The sequence below is a fragment of the Nannobrachium achirus genome (assembly GCF_963921795.1).
Source record: "Nannobrachium achirus genome assembly, chromosome: 16".
Classification (NCBI taxonomy): domain Eukaryota; kingdom Metazoa; phylum Chordata; class Actinopteri; order Myctophiformes; family Myctophidae; genus Nannobrachium; species Nannobrachium achirus.
Genome location: NC_137823.1, coordinates 9914004 through 9933091, shown reverse-complemented (window position 1 = coordinate 9933091; position 19088 = coordinate 9914004). Strand labels below are relative to the sequence as shown.

Genomic DNA, 19088 nt, shown 5'->3' with positions numbered 1-19088 from the left:
TCCACGTCTGTCCACGGGACATGTATGTATCCAAGCTGCATAATAATGCCCCCTCCATCTCCCTGTGTTTATTAATTCTTCAAGTTCAACTCACAATGTAACCGCAGGACCGCCGCAAAATTGAGGCGCAGGCGTCAGCCTATTTATCTGCGGTCGACGATCGTAAACGGGCGATCAAAAAATAAAACCAGCGGCGGCCGGAGGGACTCGCAAAATCTACCAGCAATAAACCAGACAGCAAATACTTTTAATAGCCAGATATGAATATCTACGAAGAGGAGGACATCAACGTCTCTCTCTCTCTCTCTCTCTCTCTCTCTCTCTCTCTGCCCCTCGTCTTGCCCTCCGCTGGTTCCCTCTCTGCGCTCCGCGCATGAAGCGTCTCCATTTGGACATTATTTGGCACAGAGAGCCCCACACATCGGCCTATATTATATTAGGCCTATAGCCTATATATGATATACAAGTGACTCCTGTGGCACTTTCCTTTTATCTAACTGTGAGCAACTCCTCTCAAATAATACACCATGTGCGATCGAGGGAGCGGTGATCAGAAATTGAATCAATGAGGGGAGGAGGCGGCCAGAATGGTCAGAAATCTAATGAGAACGGACGGTCTGGAGGGGGATTTAACCTTTTATAAATAACTATGGATTTAACCCGCACATGGCTCTATATATTGCCTGTATTTGAGACGGATGGATTCACACCAACAGGGAAGCGTTTGCGGTAGCGCATCGAAACCACCGTTTTTTTGTGGATTTGCATTCGTTTCTTTTATTCGAAAAAGAATACGGATGCGTCTTCACACATGCCCAACCGTTGTGTATTTTCCAACAATACGTTATAGGATTCGTTTTAATCGTAATAAAACGTGCCGAATCTTATGATATTTAGTCGACAAAAATTTGACTAAAACTAATACTTTACAGGTGACTAAATTATGACTAAAACTAAATGACATTTTATTCAAAAGACTATGACTAAAACTAAATCAAAATTTGCTGTCAAAAACATCACTGGGAATCAATAGCATTTTCGGGTTATCAGATCGGGACCGGTCCACTTTTAGTGTGTGTGTGTGTGTGTGTGCGTGCGTGCGCGCACGTGTGTGCGTGCAAGCTGCCTCTCAGTCTACTTAAGGGCCTTGTGGGCGTCAAGTCAACAAGTCTGATTTGTGTAGACACACACACACACACACACACACACACACACACACACGCACACACACACACACACACACACACACACACACACACACACACACACACACACACACACACACACACAGATGTGGATAGATGGGTGCTGTTTTTGAGATGGGGTTGTAGTATGACATCATATTGATGACATTTGGGATCTCCAATGTTCTCCATATATGGGCATAAAGGGGAATCATACAGACGGATACAGAGATCTCCATATATGGGCATACTATAGGGACTATGGACACATAAAGACGGATACAGAGATCTCCATATATGGCCTCTGGGCATTCTAGGGACACATAAAGACGGATACAGAGATCTCCATATATGGGCATACTAGTAGGGACACATAAAAACATATACAGAGATACTTAAGCCCCTTTTCCACTGCAAGGTGGAACCAGAACTTTCAGGAACCTGAACCTATTTTTTTGGTTCTGGTTTTGTTTCCATTGTGAACGGCCCAATATCAGACAAGGTTCCTGGAACCTTTTTTAGGTCCTGCTCCTGAGGTAGAACTACATTTTAGTTCTGGGAACCTATGGGCGGGGCCAGCAGTGGTGCTGCTCTTTTTTTGGACCTTCCCAGTTAGTTCTGGTTACATGGAAACGTATGCAGAACTTGGTCCCGGAACTTCACAGGTTCTTGAAAGTTCGTGGTTCTGGAAAGTTCTGGTTCTAGTTCTGGGTCGGCCCTACAGTGGAAATGGGGCTATATTGATGGTCATCACGTATGAATGCAACGTAAATACACCGGCTATAGAAAAGACGTCCCCACATGAAGACAGGCGGACGGTGGAATACATGGCATTAGGAAGCATGAACATGAAACAAGAAAAGTTTAATATTTTGACGAGAAGCTGTAAATGTTTGTTTGTATATTTGTATGTTATATGTTGTATGTTGGATGTTGGATGTCGTATGCTGTGCACAAGGGGATGAAAGAAAAGAAAACCTTTTTGACAGTTTATGATTACATCAACACAGCATAGATTGTACAAATGTTACATGTGTCAAAAAGTAATACAGAAATGATATTAAAAACAAAAATCACACCCGTGTGAACTGAGCGGTGGTTTCCCCCCCCCCCCCCCCCCCCCTCCCCCCTGTGTGTGTGTGTGTGTGTGTGTGTGTGCGCGTGTGTGTGTGTGTGCCTGGTCTGGCCTGGCCTGAACAACAGCGCCCCTCCCTTAACATGTGTGGTCATAAAAGGTACTGCAGGCCTGCAGGCTACATACAGACACGCACACACACACACACGCACGCACGCATACACACACGGCCACGTATAGGAGACGGTGTAACCACCGCTCAAAAAAAGGAAGAATAAACATACAAACAATCATAACTTCTACTTTATTATTCCACCACCGGTTGCTGTTCGCACTGCAACAATGGCGACAGCGGGGAAATTGCCCATCATTTCGACCGGAGGGTTAGCGACTCACTCCACGGAGGTTAAGGTTAGTATGAGGGTTAGAGTCGGGTGTCAAAAAGATGAGATGTAGTAACGGCGACACGCTCCCGGCGACAGCGCTCTCTACAGGGGAGCACTCAGGAACACAGTATTAGTTTAGCAGCGTTTTAGAGAACTTTACAATTTCCTTCTTTTTGTATTTGGAGGGGACATGTTCCCTCCGTCCCCACCAAGACCAGCGTCCATGTTGACAGGAGAGATGATCAGAGGAGCAGAGTTTCTACCACCATGATTAAAACAGGGACTGAAGAATGGATAGAGTTTCTCAGTGAAGGAGCAGCCAGTGAAAGAGTAGAGATGAACTCTGGCCTCCACATCATAAAAGGAGACCAGACCCTTCTCATAATCCACAAACACTCCCACTTTTTGGAGCTTCTCTCTTACAGGGAGGACAGCAGGGTCAACAATAGCGTTGTACTCATTTCCATTCCTCAACACTATAGCCCAGTAACCATTGTTGGGGAGCAGTGTGATACTTCCCTTCCTGTTGATGGACTCTCTGGCCACTCCTAGATCCCAGTCAGTCTTCCCTTTAACCTGAACCTCGTAGTAAAACCTTCCTGAGGAGAAGCTTTGTTTTCCTAAGACACAGACACAACGAGAGAATCTCTTTAGCTTGTCTGGGACTTTATTCTCTATGTTTCCATGACTCACTTGTTTTCCATCCTCAGACAGGATGAGGCAGCGATTTGCTGTATCAGGATCCAGAGTCACATCCACTTCATATTGCTGGATCCTCCTCAGCTCAACATCACACAGCTTCTTCTCCATCTCTAGGCTGAGTGTCTTCTCCAGCTGAGCCACATCTGTCCTCACAGTTCCCACATATGAACACTGATGAACATTGACCTTTGTCCAGTCCTTGAGGGGTGGAGGGGTGTTGATGGATGTGAAGTTCTGGAGGAGGTGGAGGTGGTCTTCAGTGTTTGAGAGCTGCTTCAGCTCAGAGATTCTCTTCTCCAACTGAGTGATTTCATTTTCCAGATCTTTGATGAAGCCTTCAGCCTGTTTCTCTGTTGTTTTATGCTTCTCTTCAATCACTGCAATGAGCTCAGCGCGGCTCGACTCGTAGTCCTGCACACTGCCTGCTATGATTGCTATCTCTGTGTCTGCATCTTTCCTGCTGAGCTCTACTGAGTGTTTGACCTCCTGAATCTTCACTTGTCTCTCCTGGATCATCTGCTGGATTTCATCCTCCGTCTTTGCTTTGAATTCTTCTTTCTGCTTGTGATTCCTGAACTGACGAACCATCTCAGAAATCAAAGTATTGACGGATGCTTTTGGTCTATTTCCGAAGGTTTCTCTACACAGTGGGCACCGACACTCATTCATGTCCCAGTAATGTGTGATGCAGGCTTTGCAGTAGTTGTGTCCACATGGAGTGACGACTGGATCAGTGAACACATCCATACAGATAGAACACAGGAAGTGCTCTTCAGACAGGAAACCGCAGGTGGTCGCCATTTCTACACACTGAGAACAAAAGCAGGAAACACTGGAAATATGTTGTAAAATCTCCTTAATGTCTAGAAACGTTCCTCTGTCCTCAAACAGTGAGCTCTGTCTCTTCTCTTTGACTAATGCTCCTCACACTCTGTGGAATCAGCTTTTAAAGCCAAGCTGACTCATATCTGACATCATCAAATGTGACATCACTCTCGACCAAATAAGGAGTTCCACCTGACAGTGACCTCCAAGTCAATATCAGGTAACCATGGAAACCTGACCTTGCGTACAATACTCTGTTACAAGTAAAAGTCCAGAATTCAAAATGTACAAAAGTATTGAACTTCCGATCCTACCAATATGTCCATATATGGGCGTACATACTGTACAGAGATGTGGTTGTACTATGACATCATATCGATGGCACTAATAGGGTTCTCCATATATGGACATACAGGGGACACAAAGACTTATACAGAGATCTCCATATATGGGTATACAGGGGACACAAAGACTTCTACAGAGATCTCCATATATGGGCATATAGGGGACAACTAAAAACATACCCTACCAGTCAAAGGTTTGGACACAACTTCTCACACACTTTGAATGTCTGCTTTGTCCAAACTTTAGATTAGTAGGATATACAGAGAGATCCATATATGGGCATACAGGAGACACATAAACACATATACATACATATCTCCATAATAATATGGGTACACTATGGACACTCGAGTAAAAGTACAAAATGCACACAAATGCAATACACACAAAATGCATACACTGATGGCGGAGGAAACCATGCAAGGTACCAACAGGTCGAGAACCAGTGCAAAAGAGTGATTAGACATTTGCCTGGGACCCAAATAGCAGTGCCACATTGCAAGCTTTTAGATTGGATATTTCCACCACTCCTTACTTACTGTATATATATTTTGCTTTAGTGCCTATCCCGAATTAATTCGGGGGGGAAAAAACGGACAGTAATGTGCCATTCCAGAACATATTAGGGTTACATACAGTATAACATGTTAGCTCCACCGGCTGTCCGTCCGTCCGTCCGTCCGTCCGTCCGTCTGTCTGTCCGTCTGTCTGTCCGTTGGTCCGTCCGTCTGTCTGTCACGTAACGTAACGTAACGTAACGTAACGTAACGTAACGTAACGTAACGTAACGTAACGTAACGTAACACTTTTGCACTACCCATATCTCCGCCACCGTTAGCCCTATCCAAGCCAAACTTTGCACACACACTCATTTCTCACATGGCCCTCTTCTAGCGCCACCATGAGGCTGATTCTTGCAAAACACATTGTTGGACACTGCTCCTACAGATTGTGCCCTAAAATCACGCAAAGCGGTACACAGTATCTCTACAGTCATGTCATCATCATGGATCTGTCCCATTTCCCATATTCCCTCCTGATTGGCTACCATTGGCTTCTAAATTTGTGTATGAGACCTGATGGTCGCTTATCTCCTGATTAGGGTATTATTAATCCATACTGTACCGTCGGGGGGTCTCGTTGGTGAAGTCAGACTCGCAGATCCGTTTCCATTAGGCGATGACATCATCGCGCAGCGAAAATCCTACATAGAGTCCCATTCATTGTGCAGCTTTTTTTTTTTTTTTTTTTTAAGGTTCGGATGACAGAGAACTGCATTTTTAGTGGGCATAATAGCGAGAGAATGGCTCGTTGCACTCAGCAATGGCATCTCCACGCTGAAAGATGAAAACGTCCGAAAACTTTCTGGACGGTGTCAAGTGACATGAAACATGCACGTTTTCACTCTGGCTCTTCAAAATAAAAGTGGTCGCCTATGGAAGGAATTCGTGGCAACTTACTGTCGAGATCACTACAAAATAAGAGGCACTTAAAAGTGTTAATGGAGAAAAAGGGTTAGGGTTAACAATTAAAAATATATATATATTGTTTTTAGTCGATGCCTTGACGACCGCGGCTTGTGATTGGCTGAGCCACAGTTACCGGGGGCTTTACCCAGGCTTTTCTTTCTTGAATGAAACGCCTGGGATCCTGAGGATACTTCCACACTGACTCTGAGGGAGCCCAGGAGTTGCGTTTTGTGTGCGCGCGTGTCACTAAACAGCTTGTGTGTGTGTGTGTGTGTGTGTCTCTCTCTCAGGAGGAGGAGATGCCCGAGGTGGAGATCGACATCGATGACCTGCTGGAAGTCAACAACGAAGATGAGAGAGCCAGCAAACTGCAGGTATGTGCTGTGCTGTGCAGTGGCGTCAGTTCAGAAAAAAGCGTTTTAACTGTGCGACAGCGATGACGCAACCAGATGGCGACGGAGTAGTGCAAGGCACCAACCTGCTCATCAGGAGCATTTTAGTCCATGGGCCATACGAGATGTCGGTATCGGAAAGGTGGCAAGGGTTACCATGCATTTTTGAAAAGCTCTGTATCTGTAGATTATATTTTGGTATGATAACCCTTTCTGAGACACAGCTAAATTGGTGTTATCAGCCGCTAGAGTTGGTGTCCCATTAACTTTACTAGGCCTATACAGGAAAAAAAAGTAGTGTCCGAAATGCGCTGATGAGTTCACTACTGTAGTCCACTACATCTGGATCCCTCATTTAGGGTTAGGGAGTAGGGAACGCGTTCCGCATTTCGGACACAGCCACTGTTGTAGTATCAGTGATGTCAGTGGGCATTGTTACCATGGTGGAGACACTGTGTAGTATCAGTGATGTCAGCATGCAGACAGACGGTCAGAAGGCGGACAGACATTCAGTAAATTAACAGTTCTACTGCCATATTTATTATTTATTTATTTGTGCTGGTTCCATCAAAAAGTTCCTAGCTTACCTTTGCGATGTTATAGAAAATTATCTTTGGATGATTTCCAGACATAATCGTTTTCAATGGACACATATATGTGTACCGTAGCCAAACTGACGGCAGGGGGCTGCCTTATGCAATGAATGGATGTGAAATGGCCCTCCCCTCCCCTCCTTTCCGTCGTTCAGAGCATAGAAATGCATAATCTAGATCAGGTCCACAGAGAACAGCCAGGAAGTGAATTGGACATCCATTGATGTTTACGTGTGGTGGAAATTTGAAAACAGCATTACGGGAGATGATTTTTACTGTACACACCCGCGCAACCTCTCATGAGCTTACAGTCATCAGACAAGGTAAAAGAACGGCCGTTCGTATTGGCAACGCGCCGCCGTCAGAATTGGGACGAGCGTTAACGTTCCAAGCGGTAAAAGAGTTAATAGCTAGATATCATGCATTGTTATCGTGTTTTATATTATGTTTTGCCAAAACACTTTTTTTTTTTGTTTTTTTTTTAATTGTATTTATAATTCCTGATTATGTAAAAGACTTCTCAAATATGAATCTTCTTTCTAGGAATCACTAACAGACTGCTACAAACCCACAGAGGTGAGTGTGTGTTCCTCATCTACACATATAATATTCATAACAAACAATAAACTACATAAGCCACAACTGATGCCATTTGAGTACTCATGTAGATTAGGAATTATAAGACATAATACTTATGGAAAGTGGAAAAACAGTATATCTCTAACACTTTGTGGGACAACCGTATAAGTCCGTACAAGCAATATTCAACATACAAAGGGAGCAGATAACATTAAAACAGACAATTAAACAAAACGAGGGTGGGAGTGCGTTGACAATTTAACTGATTAAACATGACTAGTTTGTGGTTTACAGTCCGGTAAATACAAAATATATATATTATATAAAAAATAATTGACTTAGACTGTTATTCGTCTCAGGTACGCAATTTTGATGACACTCAAATCTATATTTTTATTGTCGTTGGATAAGATGTTGTCCACAATTTCCATGCTGTATTGATGCCGCACTGTGAGCTTAGCTTGTATATCTGCTATTTTTCAATAGTAAAGCATAGTAAAGCAATAGTTAGCATTACATAATTCTAGGCCTAAATGGGTGGAACCTGACTTCTTGCTGCTTGTATAAAATGACCGGCTGCACCAGATGTATCAATCTGTCTGTGACAACCTCCACAAGGTCATTGGTACACAGTACACACACACACACACACACACACACACACACACACACACACACACACACACACACACACACACACACACACACACACACACACACACACATGTGCACGCACACACATGTACACACACGTACATGCACCTGCACAAGCGACACAATCTGGAATCCCTTTCCAGATGGCAGAGAGAGAGAGAGAGAGAGAGAGAGAGAGAGAGAGAGAGAGAGAGAGAGAGAGAGAGAGAGAGAGAGAGATGAAGGTGGGATTAGAGAGGGAGGTGTGCCCAGGTGCACTCTGGGAAAGGAACAGAAGAATGAGATGCGGAGATGGGTGGCGGGGGGAGGGGAGGTGGAGACGGTTTAGGGAAGTGGTGATTATGGAGATATTAAAATATGAGAGAGAGGTTCCCAAAAAATAATAATAATAATTGGATGAAAAATAGTATCATAATTATTCATAAATGTATCTGATCTCTGCCGTTGGTACGCTGTATCTCTCTCCCTCTCTCACTGTGTCTCTCTCCCTCTCTCACTGTGTCTCTCTCCCTGTCTGTCTCTCTCCCTCTCTCACTGTCTCTCTCACTCTCTCTCACTGTGTCTCTGTCCCTCTCTTACTGCGTCTCTCTCCCTCTCTCACTGTGTCTCTCTCCCTCTGTCTCTCTCCCTCTCTCACTGTGTCTCTCTCCCTCTCTCACTGTGTCTCTCTCCCTCTCTTACTGTGTCTCTCTCCCTCTCTCACTGTGTCTCTCTCCCTCTCTCACTGTGTCTCTCTCCCTCTGTCGCTCTCCCTCTCTCACTGTGTCTCTCCCTCTCTCACTGTGTCTCTCCCTCTCTCACTGTGTCTCTCTCCCTCTCTCACTGTGTCTCTCTCCCTCTCTCACTGTGTCTCTCTCGCGTGCGGTACTCTGTGTTATAAACGGTTTACTTATAAATGGTGTATTTGTATATCGCTTTATCCAAAGTTCTTTACGGAGATTGTGCAATACATTCACCCATTGACACACACATTCATTACATTCACCCATTCACAGACACACACACACACACACACACACACACACACACACACACACACACACACACACACACACACACACACAACCCGAGCCCGGGATCGAACCGGGAACCCTGTGGTTCCAATCCCGACCGCCCTCCCTCCAGAGCCACAAGTTTCTTGTTTCCTTTGCGCAGCCCTTTGTGTACCATGTTATTATGCTCTGATCAGAAAGTTGGTTGTCGACTCCAGACAAACAGTCATTTACCTGTGTGTCTTTCTTTCTCTCCAGGACTTCGTCAGAGAGTTGCTGGGCAGGATAAGGGGCATGAGGAAACTCAGCGCGCCCAGCAAGAAGGCTCTATAATGCCTGGAGTGTCTGTATACCTACCTGTATACCTACTGTACCTACCTACCTACCTACCTACCTACCTACCTACCTACCTACAGTGGTCTCCGGTTGAGATTGTCCCGCTTGACAAACTGGTTTCCATAGAATCAGGTACCTAAATTAGGAACGCCCCCAGATTCCTTAGCCGCACCCACAGAAATATTTTATTTATTTCAAGGTGTAGTGTTGCCATTCAGCCACGTGCCAGAGGCTTGTTTTAGCCTAAACTCCACCCTTTGAAAAAACAAAGGGGTGGAGTAAAAAACAGAACCTCTGGCAAAACCAAAGCCATAGGTACCTTCGAGGACAAAGTCAACAGGAGACCACCGTACCTACCTACCTACCCCGTCTACAGGACCTGTATGCCATCCAACCAACCTGCCCCATCCGCAAACAACTTTTACACCACCCAACAGCAATCTACAACCCACCTGTAAGCCAGTGGTTCCCAAGCTTAGGGCCGGGACCCCAAATATTTGTTTTGGGTGGGACCCCCCAGATGATTAGTTTAATGTGCAACATACAGTGTAAGTGTAAACAGGGTAATCTGCACACACTTTTCTTAAGTCACAATTTAATGACCTTAAAGAGCTTTTTTTTAAGAATGAGACTGGCCAAATTGTCGAATGTTATGCGAGAAAGAGGCGAGCGTTGTGGAAAATAGCCGAACTACAAGCTCACAACGCCTGCTTGTCAGGTTGGGGGTTATCCCGTTGAAATGTGATTATTTTGCGGGGTCCCCAGTTGATATGTGATTCTATTGGGAGGCTCCCAGGTGAAATATTATCATTTCGGAGGGTAACGGCCTGAAAAGTTTAGGAACCCTTGCTCAAAACGCCATCCCAACCCCAATCTACAAACAAGCGGACAACATGGACTCTTAGTTCACTGAAAAGAACAGAAAAGAAAAAAAAGCTTGATCACAACACATACTGTAACATGCATTCATAGCACATGGCGCCACCCGCGGTTTCATAATATAAATACAGCAAGACTCTTAAGAAGAAAAAGATGTGCCATAACATGGCGATGATGACAGATAGAGCTTCAATAGCAAAGAGACGCAAACAAACTGAGAGAAAAACTTGAGCTCCAAATCATTTACTCGCTCTGTGAAGCCTTCAATTCATGGATAATGTTTGTTTTTCGTTACGAAGTATCAGAGATTACAACTGGTTTACAACAACACATTGGGGTTATACTTTTGGGAGTTTATAAAATGGGAGTTTCTATATAGTTTTTTTGCTATAGGTAATCCTGGTCCCCAATCGTGTGAGGGAACACTACAAGAACAAAACATTCTCCATTGATTCAAGGCTTTACGAGGTCATTGATAGAAGAAAAGTTGAGCCAAACTAAATGTAATAACGCCTCAATTACAAGCTTGTAGACCGGCTAGTTTTGTTGTTACTCAAGTCTACATGTTACAGCCAGCTTTGCCATGCCGATACTGTAATGTCGACAGACGTTCAAACCGGGTTCACTTCCCCTCCACAAGGAGGCGATGTAATACTGTCGTTTAGTTTCCTTGCTGTTCCTTCGTTGTCGTCGCCGCTCCCGCCGTCGCTCTAGTGGGTTTAGCGTCCGCTGAAACGTGGCCTTCGAGAAGTTTCGTATTATTTTCGTCCTGCCGTGCGTGTCCTAGTACCGTGCGTTTCTCCGCTCTCTCTCTGTCCTGCAGACGGATGAGACCGAGAGCCTTGGACATTCAAAAACCTCTCGTGACCTTTTTTAAAATCACGCCGGCCTTCGCTCATGGTGCGGATGGAGGCATGATGGGCGATGTAGTTCTCTGCTTGAGGAGAACTACAAAACCTGAATGATTGGTAGCCCTGAGCTTACTGCGGTCCGCGCTGTCTTTACTCAAGTTATTTCATCGCGTATCCGCGTACATACTGTATGTACGTACCTACGTGCATACGTAGATACAGTACTTACATACATACATACATACATACATACATACATACCTAAACACGGTACATATCTGCTGTTGTTTTTTGGGCACGCTTCGAAGCACAAAAGCCAAACATTTTGCCAGTGTTTTGAGCCCTGGTTCAGTGACCTCTACAGCAGTATATCCTCAGCAGGAAGGTTCAGGACTCGCTCACATTCTCCCAGCAGCAGCAGCAGCACAACGACAACCGTTGACACTTACCAGACCACCAGCCGTCCTGTAAGGGCCTCTAGGGAGGAAGACGCTATAGCGAAGCCATCAGCATGTCGCGAGTCCACAACGCGCGCCGAACACTGTAACGCGCTCACAAATGTGTGGATGTGCTCTATCGTATCTTTGGCGCTCGGTCAACTGTGTTCTGACCAACGCGGAACCAACGCGGAACACGAACGGTACCTAGTTGTATGCCATGTTGATTAGGAGTAGGGATGGAGCTCGAAACAAGAGCCCACTACAAACTTGATAACACATTTACTGAATACCCGGTATCAATAAGCTTTGGGCTTATCAAGCTTATTATCGAGCTTAGGCCGCTAAGCTCGATAAGCTCGATAACTAAGCTTGATAAGCCAAGAAGCAATCAAGAAATGATTACAGTACTATTTATAATATAATACCATTTAACACTTATTGCACATAATGAATGATTGTTTTAATGATATTTAATGATAATATTTGTTACTTTTGACAATTGTCATCTTAAATGGTGGTCAGCCACAAACTCAGTCACAACAACTGGCCATTAAAACAAATATACCAGTTCTGTTCAGAATTTGTCGTCTTACATCTTTCCAAAGAATATTAGAAAATGCTCAACAGTGGGCTGGATAAAAGCCTGGCTCAATGAGCAGGATCGATAAGGTGCTCATTACCAATACAAATTAACAAGCTCCATCCCTAATTAGGAGGTATCATCGTGTACTACTCGGCATGCGACTCGCGGAGACAGCAGAAGCAAACAGCGCACCGCTCGCTACATGGGCTCTCGCGGCACTGGCTAGCGCCTCGTTAGGGCGCTCCTCCGTGGGGCTCAAGTTCCGTTCTGACGGCGAGCCAGCCAGGCCTCGCCTGCCTTGTTTTTTTACATTTGAATAGTGGTTTAAGTTTCGACGTCGGATGTGTTTTTTCAATGTATTTAAGGCCTTTTCAATGTCGAGTCTAGATGGTTAGCCTCATGTGGCGCTAAATGGCGAGTTGGCGACGCAGCTCGTGACGAACCCGCACGAAACAAAACAAGGCCCACTGGCCACAAGCCAGGGACGAGTCGGGAGTGGAGAATACGCCGCAAACAAGCGTCGTAGCGGTTTCACACGAAGCATAACCATCTGTGGTACATTTCTCATCGAGGTTGTGTTTGTCACAACAGGTTGGCGTAGAATTCTTAGGAAGTACGAAAAGAAAAACAAAAAGTATAAGCTTCTACTTTAGCTTAGCTTCTCCAGGTTGTAGGAATACGTTTAACTTATCGCATAAGCTGTAGGAAAGGAAGGAAGGAAGGAAGGAAGGAAGGAGGAGGGGGTTTTATATTTATTTATTGTTGTTTATAACCTCCTGTGCACCACACTACTAGGGATGGGACGATAAGCGATATTATCGTTTATCGTGATAAAAAAACTCTTGCGATAATCGTAGGCTATCGTGGAGATTTTTTTTTTCATTCTCTATAAAATGTCTTTGACAAAATATAGCCAATCTACAAGCTCGTTGCGACGCGGTGTGAGCTTGCATATCGGCTATTTTTTGGCAAATGTTCCGCCCGGGATAATGGATTTTGATTATCGTGATAATAGCGTAAATCGTGATTTCTTTTGTCACAATAATCGTAACATGAAGTTCTCATATCGTCCCATCCCTACACACAACACACCTGTAAGCTCCGGTACAATCACTCACGATCCCAGGGTTGTTGTTTGGTATTGTTGTTATTTTTAGGCCCGGTTCCATTTCTGAGCAGTCGAACTAACCGGACATGCACTGGAATGGAACGGGGCTGAACCCTGCTGTGTGATAAATGATAAATTATTATGAATAAATAAATACACACAAACCCTCAGCTGCCAAAGACAGAAGCAACGCCATGATTAAAGGCATGGTATGTGTTCATATGAGAAAACAATGAATTACTGTTTTTCGTTTTATTTCCTATTCTATTGCAGAGTTGTACCTGCAGAAATACATTGGCCTTGATTCATCAATCTGGTCGTAAATATGGTGTAGATAAAGTGACTAATGCCTCATTCATATACAGAAAAGCCAAGCTAATGGTTTGGTAATTCAATGTAATCTCTATGCAAACCAGCTCTTAAAATGTCCAAGCTGGAAAAAAAAGCTTGGACATTTTTAAAGCTGGTTTGCATAGAGATTACATTGAATTACCAAGCCAACCACCAAAAAAACCAAACATTGCTGAATCTGCCCCTAACTTGGGAATTGGCCTAAATGCCGGTAAGATCAAAATATGGGCGTAATTTGGCCGTAAAGTGCTTGATGAATCGGGCCCAATTATTGTCCTCTCGTGGTATTTTTGGTGTTTTCATTGTTTGTTTTGGAAGCCCCCACAAAAAAATGCTGTCTACCGAAACAAACAGTGAAAATTCGGCGAGAGGGCAATGTGTTCCTAACACCGCCACACGACTGTAGTGGCTGATAGCTGCTGCTATACCAGGAAAACGATACAGAAATATATTGATGATTTTTCTTTTATTTAAACACAAGGCATTTACTGTACATACATACCATGCCTTTAAGTGAACATGACACGCACAGAACACTGGTCTTGCATGCTAACAACAGAGAAGAACTCGACGAAGAGTATAATAGCTATTAAGAATTTATAGTTGAGGAAAAAAACACTAGAGAGTCTCAGAAACAAAACCCTGAACGTTAAACGAGTTAAACAAACAAGCAGGATGTTCCTGACCATATCTATTTGACTTTGTAGATCGTTTTGTGTCCGTTAGCGTGAGCGTCACGTTTGACACAAGCCAGGAAATCAGTTTTTTTTCAAATGGTGCTGTTTTTTTTTGTTCTTGCCTAGATTTTTGATGTCCTCGACTTCGGCCGTCGAGGCCGAACGTCTTTTTGACGACGGCTGATGTCCAGGGGTTGGAATGTCGTAGTTTACCGCGGCTTCCTCCTAGAACTTCTCCTTGAAGTATTTTCTCTAAATTACAATCTAAAGTTGTAAAAAAACTAACAGAGTTGTCCTTTAAACCACTGACATTCCAACGCCCTGGGCTCTCAGCCTTTCATGTCTAAAGGGACTAAAAATCAGGGGTCTTCAACAGGGGGTCCGGGACCTCTAGCGGGTCCTCAGAGTTACTACAGAGGGGGCCGCCAAATCTTTGTGTGATATGATCATGTTTTTTACATTAACTACTTGAACCCTATAGCATCCCTATTCTGAGTGGCACATAGCCAACAATAGATCTACGGTGAGCTTGTAGATCGGCTTTTTCTGGCAAAGAGGTTTGGTGTAGGGGGAAAAGAAGAGCAGTAGAAGTATTGACGGTTCAAGTGGTTCAATGTCTGAAAATACACATTAATCCAACATACACTGACGACAGTGCAGTCACACAAGTCTACGCTGTCTAAGAAATCCATGAACATTTTTAATTTGGGGGGTCCCTGCTTCATCTCTCTCTCAGCTAAGGGGTCCTTGGCCTGAACACGTTGAAGACCCCTGTACTAAATGGTATGTTTCTGTGTGGAAGGACTGTTGGTTCTCGGGCCTATAGAGGAGATTTGATCATTTATAGGACTCCATGACTACTGTATGTGTGTTTTAAAAAATATGAAGTATTTCAAGAGTGTCCTTATTAGAGAGCTTTGCGTTTGCATGCGTTTCTTTTTTTCTTAAAAAGTAGCATGTCGGGAGAACAAAGACTTTTATGTTCGTGTTTTTATTTCACGAAATACCTTTTTTATACATTATAATAATTATTATTGTTATTATTATTATTGTTCGGAATAAAGTACAGACTTGATTTTATTCTGCAATTGTGTCGTTGTTTTTAGTTTTTTTTTAACAACCATTACAACAGGGTTAATCTTTTCAGCAAATCTTGAAATCTCAAATTATTTTAGTCTTAAGGTGGTTGCACAGACACTGCACTGCGTGTTTTCGTTGCGTTTTGGAAATCCGAAAGCCGTAGGCCAGGGAGTGAGAGAGGAAAGAGAGAGAGAGCAAGGGACTCAGTGGAACAGCTGCGAAAATCGGGAAAAATCAACCCTGGCCCGAAAATAAATACGAAACGGGCGGCAGTGTGCAAACGTGATTGACATAACGTGAGGTTGATTTTTTTATTCACGCACTCCGAAATTCACTCCGATATTCGGCCCGGAAAACGCAGCAGTGTGCAAAGACCTTTAGTCTTAACTTAAAGACCTGTCCATACTGTCTCTGACCGCAGAACCTTTCGTCAGAAAGGTTCCGGTTCAACTACAAAATGACGTCACTCACTTCTTCTGAAAAGCATTACCACGAATTAGAGTTCGGAAAGCTGCACATCGGAAAGACAGTATGGACAAGCCTTTAAGGGCGGATTCACACTGCGGTCTCGAGACCGGTCTCGAGGCTACTTGGCAGATGTTTAAACCGGTTTTGACAGTGTGAAGCGTGCGGTCTTCCTCAGAAACGGATAGCCTCGAAACCACCTCAAGAGGTAGTCTCGAGACTGCATTGTGCGACCTCGAGACCGGTGAGCCGCAGTGTGAAGCAACCGGCCTCAAAAACGGTATTGATGTTGAACGTGACCTCATATAATGTCGACGAGTCAGCCGTCGGCACAAATAAACACTGGGTAACAGTTGTCGACATGGCCATGGGATCAGCGACTTCATCTCACAGAGAGATTGCTTGCTTGTAGGACTGTCTTCTAAAATTAGTTTATATGTTTTATATCACCAGTTAGCCTACTACTGTGGTGCGCTGGACTGGTGTCATGTACTTCCAATTGGGAGAAGTAGCAATTGGCGAACAGTTATTTATTGTCTCGCACCAGCGCACTGAGGCAGGGGTGAAAGTGAGACGGGACGGCCAGAACCGGCGCTCCGTTAAAACATTCGGAACACGGGACTGTAATCTAGGCTGACCTAGGATCAGATTCAGGTCCGTTATTAGCCGCGAGGCAGCGACATGAAGTATGGCTGTAACTGTGAGATGATGGTTATGCTGCTCTGGGATCAGATTTACAGCGGGAGGGGGGGGGGGCTTGGTGCGTGCGTGCATGCATGTGTGTGCGCTGTCGCCCGTCGGGAAAGAAAAGCAGAAAGAGAAAGCACTAGCCTACAAGTTAAACCATGAACTGTTAAACCATGAAAACAAACCGAAAATGACTTACCGCTGTTGATAGAAAATAGCCTAAAAGTATTCCTTTATCCCTGACTTTTGTTTCGATGTTATAGATTCCTTGGCACTGCTTGTGCACTGCTGTGCCTGCTTGACGTGCCATTAATGTGAATATTAAGCCACAAGCGTTTCAGCCATGTTGATTATTAAATAATTAAAATAATAACGTGCGCTGCGCTGCATGTCTCGCTCATCATTCTGCACGTTTATGCGCCTGGAAAATAGCAGATCTACAAGCTCACAACGCGTCGCGGATGCAAGGTCAGTGTGAGCTTGTAGATCAGCGACACAGGTCAATTGATATGCAAATAGGCTTGTTTGTCTTGTCGAGGTGTGGGGGGTGCGAGACCCAAGACCACTGCAACAATGTTCCACACTGCGCTGTCGCGCGTCATTGAATTGTTACACCAACTTTCGTGCCTGAATTTATTGGCAACCACCATCAGCAATGTCGCATAGTTGATGACACTATGTGCATACCGCCACCTATAGGACCGGGCTGTATAGTGCTAGTGATCTCCAGGGAGGCCAGAAGGTCTGCCAATGTGAATGCTGGCCAGCGTGAACCAGCAACCGGTTTCAGAATCAGTTCTAATCAAACGGATTGCAGTGTGAATCCGCCCTAAGTCAAGGCATAAGAGCTGGTAGCCTACTTAAGACAATCAGAATGCAGTCCTAGTCTTTTGTGATTAGTCTTTTTTTTATAATCACATAACTCATTGTCTTCTTCTGTCTGTTACTCAGTCAGTGCAAAATCCAAAAGAGTAAGAAAAATACAGTGCAATTCTGAGTTCTCAAAAAAGAACGAACAAAACACTATATTGGTTGTAATGCCATTGCACCTAAATCCAGCAAATGCAATAATTATGTCTCACAATATAAGTAAAACTGCTAGGGTTAGGCTACAATGGGCTACAAGTTAGGCTAACAGTGTGCCACTGCAAGGTACACAATCTCTGACACTGTTTGCTACTCACTGTGCAAAACCCACACGATTTTGAAAAGAACAGACGAGTGCCATTCTCAAATGTAAAGATACAAGATGTACTGCTTTTATTCCACTGTTACATACCAGTGTTGATTTTTGCAGCAATTAATCTTAGACTTAGAATTAGGGTTAGTCTTAGTTTCTTTATTTAGTCTTAGGCTTAGTCTTAGTCTGAAATTGTCATGTGTGCGCGTGTGCACACCTGTGTGTGCGCGTGCACGCCTGTGCACATGCGGTCTCGTGACAGCACAGTCTGTGAACACAGATGTGTGTCACCGTCTCTAGCAGAGGGTGACATTATTGCTCACTGTGCATTCTGCATGAGTAGCCTGTCTCTGCAGTGCATGCGCACGCGCGCGTGTGTGTGTGTGTGTGTGTGTTTGTGCGCGTGTGCATGGATCATGTGAGCGTGCACGTGACCTACTAACCCACTGCAGTATCTGCAGAGCGGCTGTAGAAGGGCTTTGATTGGTTAAACCATGCACGCATCACGGAGACGTTAACTGAGAGACCTTTATGAGTGATCATCATCAGACGTTATGGTTTTAAAGATCAGAGGGAGTGTAGAGGCAACTAATATGGTGCTCTAATTGACCCATTAAAAGCCATTAAACTTTAACCATTGTTTTATCCTTTAGCTATCGGAAAATAGCAGATCTACAAGCTTGCAGCGAGGCACCGAGTGCCGCGCTGCGAGCTTGTAGATCTGCTATTTTCCGAAAAGCTGTGAAAATGTGTGCAAATCTTTTAATACATGCATCTTTTAAAGTGAACATTTGTAACTAAACAAATTGCTTCTGGGGGTTCCCTGGAACTAACCATTTTTAGATGGGGGTCCCCGGGGGCCAAATACATATCATTTTGGGGGTCCTTGACGTGAAAACGTTTGAGAACCACCGTTGATAGAAACATGAGTTATTTCAAACAACCTTATATTTGGAGGATGTTTGTAGAATCGGGTAAAAGAAAAGACACAGATTTTCAGGAAAAATAGCAGATCTACACGCACACGCACACACACACACATGTACACCACACACACACACACACACACACACACACACAAGCACAAGCACACGCACGCGCGCATACATGCGTATGATATTGTCCCTATATGATATGCGCCAATAAGCAGAAGTGTGCCACAGTGCATCATGGCTCCTGCGCCTTTAAATTCCCTGACCCACATTTCCACAGCTGGCGGGGGGGGGGGGGTTCTGCAGCACCGCGCAGCGCCGCT

At 44.3% G+C, this 19088-nt stretch overlaps 2 protein-coding genes across 2 annotated transcripts in view; one reads left to right on the top strand and one right to left on the bottom strand.

The window, feature by feature from the left end:
- ppp1r14c (protein phosphatase 1, regulatory (inhibitor) subunit 14C) overlaps positions 1 to 9529 on the top strand; it is a gene marked incomplete at both ends in the record, with an annotated part of 26058 nt that extends 16529 nt beyond the window's left edge. The window contains 3 exons of the mRNA XM_080744678.1: positions 6277 to 6360; positions 7515 to 7547; positions 9455 to 9529. Coding sequence (XP_080600804.1) covers positions 6277 to 6360; positions 7515 to 7547; positions 9455 to 9529 — 192 coding nt within the window. The remainder of the gene's footprint in view (positions 1 to 6276; positions 6361 to 7514; positions 7548 to 9454) is intronic.
- On the bottom strand, positions 2802 to 3455 carry LOC308300281 (zinc finger protein RFP-like; the record flags this gene model as incomplete). The annotated part of the gene is made up of 1 exon (XM_080744100.1): positions 2802 to 3455. One exon carries the CDS (start codon positions 3453 to 3455, stop codon positions 2802 to 2804), a length of 654 nt encoding a protein of 217 aa, XP_080600226.1.
- Positions 9530 to 19088: the final 9559 nt, after the last annotated feature.